This window comes from Peromyscus californicus, unplaced genomic scaffold (assembly GCF_007827085.1).
Source record: "Peromyscus californicus insignis strain IS unplaced genomic scaffold, ASM782708v3 Scaffold_16__1_contigs__length_79575227, whole genome shotgun sequence".
Taxonomy (NCBI): domain Eukaryota; kingdom Metazoa; phylum Chordata; class Mammalia; order Rodentia; family Cricetidae; genus Peromyscus; species Peromyscus californicus.
The window spans coordinates 4,963,321-4,978,765 of NW_026294458.1; the positions used below are offsets into that span (position 1 = coordinate 4,963,321).

General features: G+C 44.6%; 1 protein-coding gene across 5 annotated transcripts in view; it reads right to left on the reverse strand.

The window, feature by feature from the left end:
* Positions 1–15,445, reverse strand: part of Vps8 (VPS8 subunit of CORVET complex) — a 236,527-nt gene that overhangs the window by 93,511 nt on the left and 127,571 nt on the right. For all 5 annotated transcript variants that reach the window (XM_052740097.1, XM_052740098.1, XM_052740099.1 and 2 more), the window contains 2 exons: positions 9,562–9,651; positions 6,090–6,136 (listed from right to left, as the gene is read on the reverse strand). In XM_052740097.1, coding sequence (XP_052596057.1) covers positions 6,090–6,136; positions 9,562–9,651 — 137 coding nt within the window. The remainder of the gene's footprint in view (positions 1–6,089; positions 6,137–9,561; positions 9,652–15,445) is intronic.

Here is a 15,445-nt window from a genome sequence, read left to right on the forward strand (position 1 = left end):
GGAGGGTTAACCCCTCCAACTATTGAATCTTTCCAGGAACAGACACCATGTGACACTAGTATCTCAGTGGGTCATTTAAGTCTAGACAAAGTTATTATAAAATAAAGATAACTTAAAGGATGTGGGTAAAGAAAAAAAGACCTAAAAATTCAGATAATGTGTTCCTTTAAAAATATTGTTTACAGCTGGGTGTGGTGGTGAACACTTTTAATCCCAGCATTCCAGAGGCAGAGGCAGGAGGATCTCTGTGAATTTGAGGCCAGCCTGGTCTACAGAGTGAGTTCCAAGACAGCCAGGGCTACACAGAAAAACTCTGTCTTGAAAAACCAAAAAAAAAAAAAAAAGTGCTGTTTACAGAATACACCAATTAAAAACAGCTCAAAGTAGTGTTAAGTCAAATATGCATAAGACATACATACACACACACACACACACACACACACACACACACACACACACACACACATGGCGGGCCTCTGAGAACACCCTCCAAAGGCAGGTCCTCTGAAGCTGACATCCACCATGGCTAGTGCACCCTTTCCTCAGGTCTACTAAGGAGGAAACAATTCCTTCTAGCCCATCCCGAGTCCTCATTAGCTGAACTCCTCAGAGGAAGAGACAGAGCAGTCGTCAACAGACTGGACAGATGCTTGTCACACACTGCTGCCCCATTTGGCTCTGTAATAAACCACCACCCACTCTAAAGACCAGAATGTGTCTGAGATCATTATGCAATCTCAAACCCCACTGAATTCCCCAATAACTTAGTATCTCCCTAAAAACCGCCTGCATTTCTCATTCTCGCCTTCCTTACTTTGAACGGTGTATGTATGTTTCTATATGGCGTTGAGCACGTGAGTAACCACACTGCTGTCACTGGCCTCCATGCTGTGATGTCCCTCTTTTTTTCCATGTCCTTTCTCTGAATTAAATTTCCAGTTTATCCCAGAGAACCTGCAAACAGCAGAGGGGAACTGTCCCCAAACCTATACGAGGCATTAAAAAGGATAACATGCAATGGTAGGCTAGTCACCAGAGATGAATGAGACCAGTCCAGACTGTTGGCTTCTCACCTTTGAGGTCAAGAGGCACTAGGAAAAATACCTGGAAAACCCTATCAGTCTGCTGAAGACTGCTAGCACACACTGGCTCACAGTGAGAAATTAAGCTGGTACTGATCTGGAAGCTTCCCTGCTGGCTAGTTTTCACAGTACCAGAAGGTGCTATGCAGACCACTGGGAAGAGAAGGCACAAATGGTCTTACCCAGAACTGAATTCTTGGAGCTGTAATAATGACTGACCATCATGGTAAAATACTGCCTATTGGTACAGTAGTGGTCACAGGGTAAGCATCTGCTTTTAGAGTGGATTTAATGCCTATTGTACCGAAGGGAGCTCATGACTGGCCAGCTGCCTGTAGCTGACGTCATGGGCCTTACAGGAGAAACTACTATTTTGCTAATGGACATGGCATCAAACTGCCTTCTAAACACCTAAGCTTGTGCCCACAGACTAGGGCAGCTCTTGGCCCTCAGCAGAGGAGCTTTTTTGGTTTGGATAGTAGTGAATACAGAGGCTCACAACTGATCAAAGAGCAGAGAATGAATGACTACCAAGTGCCCCACACCCAACAGCTCAGGGAAACTCTCAGAGAGGAGCAGAAAGATTGCAAAGCCAGAGAGGTCCGAACATGACAGGACTACTGCTGTACTCAGGATCCCAGGGCAGCTCTGACTGGCTGAGTGAGATTTGCACATGATCCAGCCAATCAACTTTCAGCATGGATGGGGACAGGCGTATGAGGCCCCACCCCCAGCTGAGGAGCTGATGGCTGATGGGGAAGGAGAATCAGTTCTCTCCAAAGGTGTGGACCCTGGTGTGTTGTCCACGCTCCAGGGGATGGCTGGCCTGACACCCGTGCACGTGGAGGCAGTATTTACAAAAGAAAAATAAAAAAGAAAAGCAGAAGGGAACATGAGGTAGGAAGGGGTACTTGGTAGAGAAGGTCTGGAAGGATTTGGATGGGGTAGATATGACAAAAACACATTGTATGCATATATGAAATCATCAAAGAATATTTTTTAAAGGAATGTATTGCTCATAAGGAAGTTCGTAACAAGAGAGATCTCAAATAACTTAATGATGTACCTTAAGGCCCTATGAAATGTAAGTGAGGATAAAAGGACAAAGAATCAATGAAACAGAGTTGGTGGTTGTTTTTTTACCCTTTTTTTTTTTTTTTTTTTTTTGGTTTGGATTTTCGAGACAGGGTTTCTCTGTGTAGCTTTGCGCCTTTCCTGGAACTTACTTTGTAGACCAGGCTGGCCTCGAACTCACAGAGATCCGCCTGCCTTTCCCTCCCAAGTGCTGGGATTAAAGGCATAAGCCACCACCGCCCGGCTGTTGCTGTTTTTTTTTTTAAGACATGTTGGAGCCCACCGAGATTTCGGAGTGGCTGTACCCAGCAGGACTGCATAAGAGGATGATTGGGCCATGGGCTTGGGTACCAGGTGTTTGGAAGGGTCTACTCTTGGCTATACCTAGCAAGGGGGAGGTCTTTTTGCCTCGTCCCTTGGCATTGTTATAAAAAGCCCTTTTGAATAAAGTTCTGGGCTGGTGGGTTTTGACCCAGGCCCTCCTGAGGCTATCCTGTGTTTTCTGTCTTTCCTCTCGTCATCCAGGTGTCTCTTTCTATCTGATATTTCCCACTTCTCCCTGCTCAAGAGTACCCTGGTTATAAAAGTGGTACTTGGGGCCGGGCGGTGGTGGCGCACGCCTTTAATCCCAGCACTCGGGAGGCAGAGCCAGGCGGATCGCTGTGAGTTCGAGGCCAGCCTGGGCTACCAAGTGAGTTCCAGGAAAGGCGCAAAGCTACACAGAGAAACCCTGTCTTTAAAAATCAAAAAAAAAAAAAAAAAAAAAAAAGTGGTACTTGGGGGCTGGTCTGCCACAAAGACAGACAAAAATCAACAAACTTTTAGTCAAGCTAACCAAAAAAGAAAAGATTAATAATATACCTTCCACCTTTCGGGACTGATAGAACTAATGTTATAAAAATTACTATATTGTCAAAAGCAGATTCAATGTAAGTCCATCAAAATTCCACTGACCTCCGGAACCAGAAGAAACCCTAAAATTCATATGGAAACACAAAAGACTGTGGATACCCAAAGCAATCCTAAGCAGAAAGAGCACTGCCAAGATCCCACAGTACCCGACTTCTATGTTGCAGAGCTAGAGTGTCACGCACAGCATGGCACTGGCAGGAAAACAGACATGTGGACCAATAGAACACATTAGGGGCCCAGAAACAAACCTGCACAGGTATGCACACTTCATTTTTGACAAAGGTGTCAAAAAACATACAATGGAGAAAAGCCTTCCCATTTACCAATGGTGCTGGCAGAAATGGATCTCCCCTGCAGAAAACCGAAACTGATCTGTATCTCTCACCCTGGCAAAACCAATTCAAAGCGGATCAAAGAACTTCATTTCAAGCCTGAAACAATGGCACCGAAGGAAGAAAATATAGTGAAAACATCTTGATACATAGTACAGCCAAGAATTTTTCACATGAAATCAAAAAGCAAAAGAAGCCATCAGTGGAGTGAAAAAACAGCCTAGAGATGGGAGAAAATCTTTCCCAGCTATACATCAGACAGGATTAATACTTGGAATGTATACTTTTAAAATTGCAAAAATTAAAAAAAGCAAAGTGCCAATCAGTAAGTGGGCCAATGAACTAAACAGTTCTCAAAAGAACTAGAAATGGATAACAAACATTCTAAAAAGTTTTCAACATTCTTAGTCACTGGGGAAATGCAGATCAAAACTACTTTGAGATCCCACCTCAGACAAGTCAGAGAGGCTATAATCAAGACGACAGACTCTGGAGGGAAAAGAACGATGGTGCTCTCACCATGTCCAGTATCAGGCTGCATTAGCACTGCAGCAAACACAGCATGGTGCTGCTGTAAACGGAAAAAGGCACAGGACGGGGGAGGGTCTACACGTAACCCACACAGCTGCAGCCCCCGATCTTTGAGAAACGCATCAAAAGTACACACTGCAGCAAAGACACCTATCAACAAATGATGCTGGAGATCTGGATGTCGAAGAATGAAACTAGATCCCTCTCATCCACCCTGCATAAAAACCAACTCCAAAGGACCTTAGTGTCAAAGCTGACTAAGGGCGGCAGTGGAAAGAGGAGGAAAAACACTTGCCAGGTCAGTGTAAGCCAGCCCTTCTGAATGGGACTCCAGTCACTTGGAAACAGCACCACAACAGACAAACAGACTTCCTGAAATTAAAAAGCCTTTTGCACAACAAAACAAACAGCAAATTGAGTAAAGAGACAGCCTATAGAAAGGCAGAGCTCTGTTAGCTATACATCTGACAGATGAGCCACATGTAGAATGTACAAAGAATTCAAAATGAAGAATAAATATATGGAAACAGAAATGTAAATAAAATTAAATTGAGCTTCTGCCTTGTCCTGGTTAGAAGGGCAATCATTGGGACGGCAAGAAACAGAAAATGCTGTCAAGGATGAGGATACAAGAGAGCCTTACACACTGCTGAGGGGAGTAGAAACTAGTCCTGCCACATAAGCACTACAAACACCCTCAATGTGTGCTGGACAGTTTTATGTCACCCTGATGCGAACTAATGCCATCTGAGAGGAAGGAGCCTCAACTGAGAAAATGCCTCCATAAGATCGTAGGCAAGCCGGTAGGGCATTTTCTTAATTAGCTGATGGGGGAGGACCCAGCTCAATGTGAGTGGTATCATCCGTGGGCAGTTGGTTCTGGGTTCTATAAAAAAGCAGGCTGAGCAAGCCAAGAGGAACAAGCCAGTAAGCAGCACCCCTCCATGGCCTCTGCATCAGCTCCTGCCTCCAGGTTCCTGCCCTGCTTGAGTTCCTGTCCTGACTTCCTTCAGTGATGAACAGCAATATGGAAGTGTAAGCCTAATAAACCCTTTCCTCCCCGACTTGCTTTTTGGTATCACAGCAGTAGAACCCTATCTCAGACACCATGTGACCCAGTTCCAAGTCAACACATCACAGACACTTCACATTAACGTTTATTGTAGCATATTCACAACAGCTCTGTGACGGAACCAATCCAGGTGTCAATCCACAGAGGAATGGACAAGGAAGCGTGGTTTATATACACACTACTATTTTTTCAGTACAAAGAACAAGTCATATCACGTCATTTGCAGGAAAATGGATGCAACTGGAGAGCATCATATTAAGCAAATGAAGTCTCAAAGACAAATATTGCACGTTTTTCTCTTATTCCTGGGTGCTAGATTAAGACAGCTGCATAAATCACGTATGTAGGGGTGAGAAGAGCGTAGGAGCAAAACTGTCCCAGAAAGAGAGGATAACAAGAGGGGAGGAAGAGAGGGCATGCACACAGTACTTTTTGTATTCCAGTACTTGATGCAATCCAGCACACAACAACTAAAGGCAGCTGTTCAGAAGATGTTACCTGTCATTACGCTCGACTCCCAGCACATTCCACCCAGTCACAATCTAAATTCAGGATCTCACATGTGGACCTGATTTACTCACATATCTATTGCTAATTCCATCGAATTCCAAACTCCTGAGGTTTGTCTCATTGTGGTTTGGTTATTTTTAGAGCAGTAACTGAAAATTATATTTGAACTGCCCTTCCCAAACTACCAGGAAGTTAATATAAACTAAACATATCAAGTGAGGGTGAATAAACTGACAGATGGGCTGGGAACTAGATGTTTACCCCCATATACACCACAGAATAAGGACTAGGCGGGAACCTAGGATAGAAAGGCTCTTTCCTGAATGGACAGTCTACATGTAGGGCTTTACTATTTATTTCCACCAGTGAAAACTCATCATACATGCTTACGTTTGAATGGAAAGGAAAGTACTATCTCACATCTGCTTCCAGATTTCTGTGTTATAATCACTCCTTCTTATATTAAAAATAAAGACCTCCTTTACTGTTTGAATGCCAAGGGCCAGTGTCTTAACTCCAGTCTCTTTCTTTCCATCCTTCCACGTGTGTTATGAAAGTCAAAGTTTATTAACATACCTTGGGTCAAGAAGACTCCTCAAAAATTTGAAAAGCAAAACCTGGTTCTGAATAGAAAAATGAAAAGTACAATTAAATACTGAATTTCCAAAGCTGTGAGATGCTTCAGACCTTCAGTGTGCAGACACCGCTGCTATGGAGCCTTGTTCCCACCTTGGTGTTGCAGACTCTCAGCGCTCCAGTCACTGCCACTTGAGTGTGGAAGCACACACACACCACTACCTCAAATGAAGACCATTCCCATGCAAGCTCGCCCCAACACAAGGGACTCAAGCGGCCAGTGCTCGGACCTTGCTGTTGACCTGGGCTGTAGATAGTCTCAACCTGGCTCGCCTGCCCTCTGCCTCTCACAGGGCCTGCTGTGAGACAACTAATGGTGGGGGGACTGGGGGAATATTTACGGTCCAAATTAACAATGACTTCCAAAACCCACTTATCATCTCTGCAACAAATCAATCACAACTTCAAAGTGTTAGCCATTAGTACACCAGAAAATCTGGGTTCTATTTCCAATATTCATTAGCTATATGACTATGTGACTCAGTGTTCAGTTTCCTTACATGAAAACAAAACAAAACTGCTCTGTGGCTACTATCATCAGCTCCAAACCCCGGCTGTACGTCCCCTGCCTTTGTCGTACAGCAGTGACAATTAAATGAGATTAAACTTCTTATACCACATATTTATAGTTTCAAAGTTCTGAAGCCTAAGCAAAAATAAGTTTTTAATTTTTTTCTATGTATTCAAATTTCTTCTGTAACAAGCAGGGAGCATCCAAAGTGAAAAGAATATAATTTTCAATATGATTTTTAAATATATTTATGGCTAGGGATGTAGCTCAGAGATAGAATCCATGCCTAGCATGCACAAGACCTAAGGTTTGATCTCACACCGGAAAGGCACGCTCACACGCTCACACACAAACAAACACACACACACACACACACACACACACACACACACACACACACACACGTATTTATTCATGTGTATATGCAAGGATAGAAATATATGCTAGTTTTTAAAAAGACTGACTCATATATAGTCATTAGTCTCCATCAGTCTTCATATCCTGTCTTCTCTATATTGCTTTATTTTATTTTACATGACTTCCTCCTGGTTATAACTTAATATTCTGGCTAATTTTTCATTCCAAGAGTTCTAGGGACTATTCTTCAGAAGCAAATTGCATTAAAAGTAAAGGAACTACATAAGATCTGTGTGGGGTTTATATGATCATTAGAACTTGGCAGTAAAATACAATTTCTTTAAAAGAACTGCGTAGGACTCAACAAACAAGCCACGATCAAACAGTCGCCTTTTTCTTTTCCCCAGCTTTTATTTATTTGACTGATGAATCATATTCACTCAACAGCCTCTCTGTCTCTTCTTATGGGTGGGATCCTGTCATTGTTAATTTTACATTTTCAAAGACAGTCCCAGAAGCACCAGAACAAGCAAGACTTAGCAGACCTGCTTTTTAAAGAGGAGAGAAGCTCTGGGCTTGAGCAGCGTGAACAGGAGCATTTGCCGCCCCCATAGTCTGGCCGTGTGCCCTTCCCCGGACTCCAGCATCATTTCAGCCCAGTTATTACCACCACAGCCTGGCCGTGGGTCCTTCCCTGGGCTCCAGTATCATTCCAGCCCAGTTATTACCGCCACAGCCTGGCCGTGGGTCCTTCCCTGGGCTCCAGTATCATTCCAGCCCAGTTATTACCGCCACAGCCTGGCCGTGGGTCCTTCCCTGGGCTCCAGTATCATTCCAGCCCAGTTATTACCGCCACAGCCTGGCCGTGGGTCCTTCCCTGGGCTCCAGTATCATTCCAGCCCAGTTATTACCGCCACAGCCTGGCCGTGGGTCCTTCCCTGGGCTCCAGCGTCACTTTAGCCCAACCATTCTGTAACTGCCGTTTGGTCCGTCTTCGTCCTTGTGAGCAGAAATCACACACAAGTTTCCCTCATTCCCACACAGCTTTTGTATGTCCTCCTCTGCATTTGAAGTTTCTGGCCGCAGCATCAACACTGACTGAATTGATGGATGGATCTCTGAGCTAGGTAGTAGACCTATTATGGGATAACCTCGAACAACTGAAAATCTTCCCACCATACTGAGCTCCTTTCTAAGTGCACAAATGCATCTGGAACCTATTCCCCCAACTGCCACTGACTTTGTCCTGGTCACCACCTTTCTGCCTGGCCCTCTGCCTTTCAGGTGCTTATGGCTCCGTGTGTGCTCTTTGCCACAGTTAATTTTCTATAAAGTGGATCTAATGATACCAGCCTTTGGGTAAACCACTGGTAGTCCTCCAACACAAGAGAAATATAAATTTCTTAACATCACAATCAGCTCAAGCCCCATCTATATTTTCTGGGCTCTATTGTCATAGCTCACTCCTTCTAAAACACTGCTTCTCACTGCACTGAAGCCGCTTCCGCCACCGCTTCCCCCACCACGCCATCTACCTCCTGTTTCCTACAGAGTTGCCCAGCCTCTGAACACAAGAGCTGTGCCGTGCCTTTCCGTCTTTCCACACCAGAGCCCTTCTTATCAAGAAAGTCTTTCCCGATTTGGTTTGCAAATCAGACTCCTGTCCTAGTTCTGGCAGCTTTGGGAGCTGTTTCCTCACCCCTCCCCATCCATCCATCTTCTCTCGTTCCCATGGTCCCTTGGGTGGATTTGTAGCACAGCTCCACAGCATTACACTACAGCCACATGAGTGCATCTGTGTTCCTGGAAGCCTACCGCTGAGTGTTGCAGGTACAGAGTGGGGGTGAATGAATGAATCCCACCTCTGTCTCCCATCACTCCCAGCTTGCTCAAGCTTTCATTTTGCCTTTCTGCAGTTATTCCGGACCACTGCTACTGCATCGGAGGACTGTGGGTGGTACTTCATGCCCCCTGTGCTGTCCTACTGCCTAGCTCTCGTTGACCATCATGGTCATCAGCCATGGCGCTGCGGTGGTAAACACGGAACAACAGCAGATTCTCACACAACACAGAGCTCCTCAGCATTCTCCATGAATGCAGCCATGTCTAGCGAAGCTGTTCCTTGAGAAACTCTACAACATTACCACTGGTTCAGCTTGAAGGTGGCAAAGTGCATAAGCAACATGAACCATCAATAGAATAGGGTTGTGGGTCCTACAGCTAAAGAAAACGGGTGGATCTTCTACGGGTTATGATTTCTAGACTAGTGTAGTTTAGAGCTTCAAAGATGTTTCTTTAATATCAGTATTTGTTATCCAAAATGAACTCCTTTATTTCAATACTCAAAGATTAATACACAGCTACTCCCACCCCCACAACGCATACACATCACACACCACATATACAACACACACACCAGATACACACCACACATGGCACATCATAAAATTACTATCAACTGGCAACTATGAATTTAGGCAATAACTACAATCAGAAGCCCTCAGCCAAAGAAGCTCTTTTCCATCATATGCTCACAGTCCTTACCTGAAGCTGTCCAATGACTACTTCGATCTGTCCAGAAAAGTGAGTAGCAACCAGCTCAGCAGCTTTACAGGGCTTCAGGGACACAAGTTCCTGCAGTCAACAGAAAAGACAGGGGCTTTTTCTAATGGTGCACTTAGTGAGCTACTGGTAGACCCAAGGCTCGATACCATCATGAGCTTCCACAGTGTACTTCAAGAGACACTGCTTTGTGCCTTAATTTAGGGGTCACATTGCCAATTAGCAAAGTTAGAATGATCCCATACTGGAAATCAGAATTAGGGTTCATTTTTAACCACTCTTAAGATTTGTAGGCAGGCAGTGGATGCTTTAGGAAATTCTGGATTCTGGCCATGGGAGCCAGGGGTGGGCAGAAGAGTACAGTCTCCCCAAGCTCCCTATAGACTCTCATGCCTTCTTTAGCTAGAATCCTAGCTTCATCTCTGGTGCAGGGTGAGTTTGTCTGTGGAAACCAACCTGAGTCGTGGCGAGACTAACATCTTAACCCTTGTTAATTACCCATTTTCTAGGATCCACATCTGTCAAATCTAAGAATTCCACACGTCATCTCCTTGAACTCCCTTGACCTTTTTGGCTACACTTTCGCTTTGAAACTCTCTCTTCTGGGATTCTCTTATCACTCTGCCTGCACTGCTTAGTTTCTACTGTCAATTTGACACAAACTGGAGTCCCCTGGGAAGAGGGAATCTCAACTGAAGAACTGCCTAGATCAGACTCATCTGTGGGCTCGTCTGTGGGGCATTTTCTTGATTGATGACTGATATGGGAGAACCCAGTCCATTGTTGGTGGCACGGTCCCTAGACAGGTGGGTCTGGGCTGTCTAAGAAAGCTGGTTAAAGGGCTGAAGAGAAGGCTCAGCAGTTAAGAGCACTGGCTGCTCTTCCAAAGGACCAGGTTTTAATTCCAAGCACCCACATGACTGGCAGCTCACAGTAAGTCCAGCCCCAAAGGATGTGATACTGTCTTTTGGACTCCCCAGGCACTGAACGCACACAGAAAATAAGTAGAAATAAAATCTCAAAAAAAGAAGAGAAAAAAGGAAGGAAGGCATTGAGCAAGCTCAGCAAGAACCAGAGCCAGCGAGCCAGTAAGCAGCACTCCTCCATAGCCTCTGATTAGTTCCTGCCTTGTACTCCTACCCTGCCCTCCCTCAGTCATGGACTATGATCTGGACGTGTGAGATGAAATGAACCCTTTCCCCTCCAAGTTGCTTTGGTTGTGGTGTTTATCACAGGGACAGAAAGCAATCAGAACACTGCTTTTCAATTTGTGCCTTTCTCTGTGGGAACACTTTGGCCAAACATAGCCATACTACATAGATAAATGCAAAGAGCAAGTATAGAACAGCATGGTATACTAATTCCACAATAATGGATTCCACCGAGAGTGAATAAGACAAAACAACAAAGAACTCAAAAGAATGATCACAAGAATGTTCAATGAAATCAAAGAACACAAAGTCTTGAGTGAATTAAAAAGCAATACAAGGGATGGAGAGATGGCTCTGAGGCTGAGAGCACTGACTGCTCCTCCAGAGGACCAGGGTTCAATTCCCAGCAACCACATGGCAGCTCACAACTGTCTGTAACTCCAAGGTCTGACACCCTCACACAGATACTCAGGCAGGCAAAACACCAATGCACATAAAATAAAATAAAAAAATTTTTTTAAAGCAATACAAATTAAAGGCTAAATGAAACAAGGAGGATGGCATTGGATAGGAATGAGGAATTCACCCGTGGTAAGAAATACTGAAAAAGATCTAATCAGGATTTTAGAAATGAAGAGCTCAACAAATCAAGACTCAGTAGAGCACCTCACAAACAGATCAAGTAGCAGACAATCTCAGGGTCTGAGAAAGGGGTGGTGGGGGGTGACTTCAAACATTCAGACAGGAATGAAAATAAAACAACAAAGTAGGAATAGAACATGGAAGATCTACAGGACACATTACAAGAACAAAGTTATACATCATACACACAAAAGAAAAAGAAAACTAAGGACACAGAAAATATATACAAGGCAGAGGAGATGGATCAATCAATAAAGTATCTGCCATGTAGGCAAACAGTTGGTATCAGCTGGAACACAGAACTGATTTTAGATGCCTAGCATCCACGTCAAAGTCAGGTGCAGCAGATGCTTCTATAACCCCGGAACGTGGGACAAGCACAGATCCTTGCAGCTCACTGGTCTTCCAGTCTAGCCCACTGACAAGTTTCGGGTTCAATGAGAGACTGTGCCTCAAACACACAAGGTGGGAGACTGAGGAAAACACACCAGATGGACTTCTGGACCTCATAAATGTGTGTGTGCATGCACACGCACACACATACACACACAGAGACAGAGAGAGAGAGAGAGAGAGAGAGAGAGAGAGAGAGAGAGAGAGAGAGAGAGAGAATGAAAGAGAATGAGAATATAGTCAATAAAGTTATAGCAGGGAAAAAAGTTCTATCAGGGGACACTAGAGAGATGGTTCAGCAGTTAAGAGCACTTGTTGCTTTTGCAGAGGACTGGATCCAGTTCCCAGCACCACATGGTGGTTCACAACCACATGTAACTCCAGTTCCAGGGGATCTGATGCCTTCTTCTGACCTCTGTGAAAACCAGGCATACACGTGGGACACATACATGCATGCAAACAAAATGTTCATATACATAAAATAAATCTTAAAAAATTTTTAATCGTAGTAGAATTTTCTGAAATCAAGGGACAAAGATAGCCATCTCCATGTAGAAAATATTCAGAATGCCAAACAGGCATGACCAGAAAAGGACTTCACCAAATCACATTATAGCATCCTGAACAAAGAAAGAATACTGGAAACTACAAGAGATGAGTACTAAGTCATATAGGCAAAGCCATCAGAATGCAGCAGACTTCTCAAGAGAAACACTAAAATTTAAGGGCAAGCAATTGTGTGTTCCACGTTCTGAAATAGTAACTGCCAACCTCCATCAGTACTTCCAGAAAGGCCTACCTTCACAACCAAACACTAATCTTGACTATCAATTTGACACACCTGGGAAGAGGAAACCTCAACTGAATGTCTTCATCAGCTTGTCCCATGGACATGTCTATGGGGCTATTTTCTTAACTGCTGATTGATGCAGGAGGGCCCAGCCCACCGTGGAAGGTACCATCCAGCGGAGGTGGGCCTGGGCTGTCTAAGAAAGGCAGCTGAGCAAGTCAGGGGAACAGTGTTCCCACGTGGTCTCTGGTTCAGTTCCTGCCTTGCTTTCCCTCAAGGACAGACTGTGACCTGTAAGCCAAATGTTTCTTCCCCTAAGCTGGTTCTAATCAGTGTTCTTTTGTTTTGTTTTGTTTTTATTTTATTTATTATGTATACAGTGTTCTGCCTGCATGTATGCCTGCAGGCCAGAGGAGGGCCCAGATCTCATTACAGATGGTTGTGAGCCACCATGTGGTTGCTGGGAATTGAACTCAGGACCTCTACAGCCAGTGCTCTTAACCGCCGAGCCATCCCTCCAGCCCCTCTAATCAGTGTTTTAGCCCGGGGTCAGAAATGACTGAGCAGAAGCTGGCACTGGGCAGTGGGCTGTTGCTCTGATGAACCTGATGTTTTACGGGAGGAAGATGAAGGATTTGGGAACTTGGGGCTGAATGGGCTGTTCTGTGGGAGCTGGAAGTCAAGAAGGCTGAAAGCGGCACCTGTGATGGAGGCCTGCCTTGTGAAGCTCCAGAGGGAAGTGGGAGACCCCTCAAAGACTATCCAAGCCACTTGTGTGGTATTTTGAAATAAGAATCTGTGAAGGGAAACCTTTGCTTTACACAGACAATGACTGAGACTAGCACCACTGTGGTGAAATCTTCTGGGAAATATCTCCTCAGGGTCAGAACACACAAGACGAGGTCCAGGGAGCCAAGGCTGCAGCTCAAGCTGGAAGTCGAATTCAGCAATGTCAAAGAATCTTTTACATGGTGTTGGTTCTGAAGGAACGAAGGGGTCATGGAGAGCAGCGGAGGCCTGGCACTATGAGAGGCCAGGGGATGCCACTGGTAAAGGGGCAGACTCAGTTGCAGCAGAAGGTCCAGGACTGAAGTGGTCTTGGAGAGCAGCTGAGGCTTGGTGCCATGTGGCAAGGTTAGTTTCTGAAGAGAGAGGCCGGGAGGCCATTGCTGAAGGTGCAGCCTCAGCTGCAACGGAGACTCCAGCAGATTGGAGATGCTTGGACCATGGGTGACCATCGAGAGCAGAGGTAGTTGTGGGGTGGAGCTGGACTGAGCCGAGGAGACAAGCTGTGTGTACTGCGGATGGCAGAACTGGAGAGGTAGGGCTACCCATGCCCATCAGAGTTCAGAAGTCCGGGGCGAATCTCTTCAAAGGTATCAGACAGGAAGCATTTGTACACTGTTGGATCTGAGTTTTGCTTTGCTCTGATTATATTTGTGGCCTGCTTCTTCCTTCTTGGATTAAGAAGCATACAACTGCTGGACGATGGTGGCACATGCCTTTTAATCCCAGCACTCGGGAGGCAGAGGCAGGCAGATCTCTGTGAGTTCGAGGCTAGCCTGGTCTACAAAGCGAGTTCCAGGAAAGGCATAAAGCTACACAGAGAAACCCTGTCCCAAAAAACCAAAAAAAGTATACAACTTATTTTGATTTTTCTAGTTACCCACAGTTAATAGATTTTTGGATTTCTTTCAATGAGAATTTGGATTTTTTTTAAACTGATGGGGTTGTGTTTTATATTTTGGTATTAATATTAACATGAGATCCTGAATACAAACCAAAAAGGGAAAGTTATTATTTAATCATGATTAGGTTTGCATGTCAGGTTGACGAGGCGTGAGTGGGCTCATGACAGCTGATCTTGCTTGTCAACTTGAGATGCTGCCTGTCAGATGGCTCCCTGGGCACGTCTGTGAGGCATTTTCCTAATTGCTAATTGATGCAGGAGGGCCAAAACACTGTGGGTGGTGCCGTGCCTGGGGAGATGGGCCTGTGCTGCCTAAGCAAAGCAGCAGAGGAAGACAGTCAGCAGCTTTCTCCATGTTCTCTGTTCTGGTTCCTGCTCCAGACTCCGGCCGTGGCTTCCCCCAGTGATGTACTATCCTGAGTCAAATGAACCCTTTCCTTCCCCGGGTTGTTTCTGGACAGTGTTCCAGCACAGCAACAGAGACCTAACCAGAACAAAGGACAAAGAAAACACTTCCCAAGCTGGATGTAAACCAAATGAGTTCATGACCATGACCACCCAGGTCACACTACAGAAGATACCTGAAGGAATCCCTTATACTGAAGAGAAAAGGAAACACATCAAGGAAGTCATTTAGAAGAATAAAGCGCACTAGAAGAGCAGGAGAGCAGAAAGAATAGAAAAGTCTTAAACATTCGAAAAGCAACAAAATACAAGGAATTAATGAATGCCTTTCAACAATTGATAAACACTAATGGCCTCAATTCTCCAATGAAAAGGTGCAGATTAGCGTACTAGACTCAAACAGAATCCATCAATTTGTGCTTCTTATATTCTGTCTGATCACAAGGAACTACAACAAGAACTCGGTACAAAGTGAACTCCAAGAAAAACAACATCAACAAATCCTCATAGAGACTGACCAGCACACCAATGAATGATGAATGGTTCACAGAGGTGATCACGAGGAATTTAAAATTCCTAGAATTGAATGGTAATGAAAACATAACATACCAGATATAATTTGATACAATGAAAGCAGTTCTAAAAGAAATGCCTACAGCCATAAATACCTAGATTTAAAAACCAGAGATCACTCAAATAAATAATGATGCATTTCAGTGTATTAGAAAATAAGAACAAAATAAATCTCAAACCAGTAAGATTAGGACAGAGGAGCTGGAGAGATGGCTCAGTGGT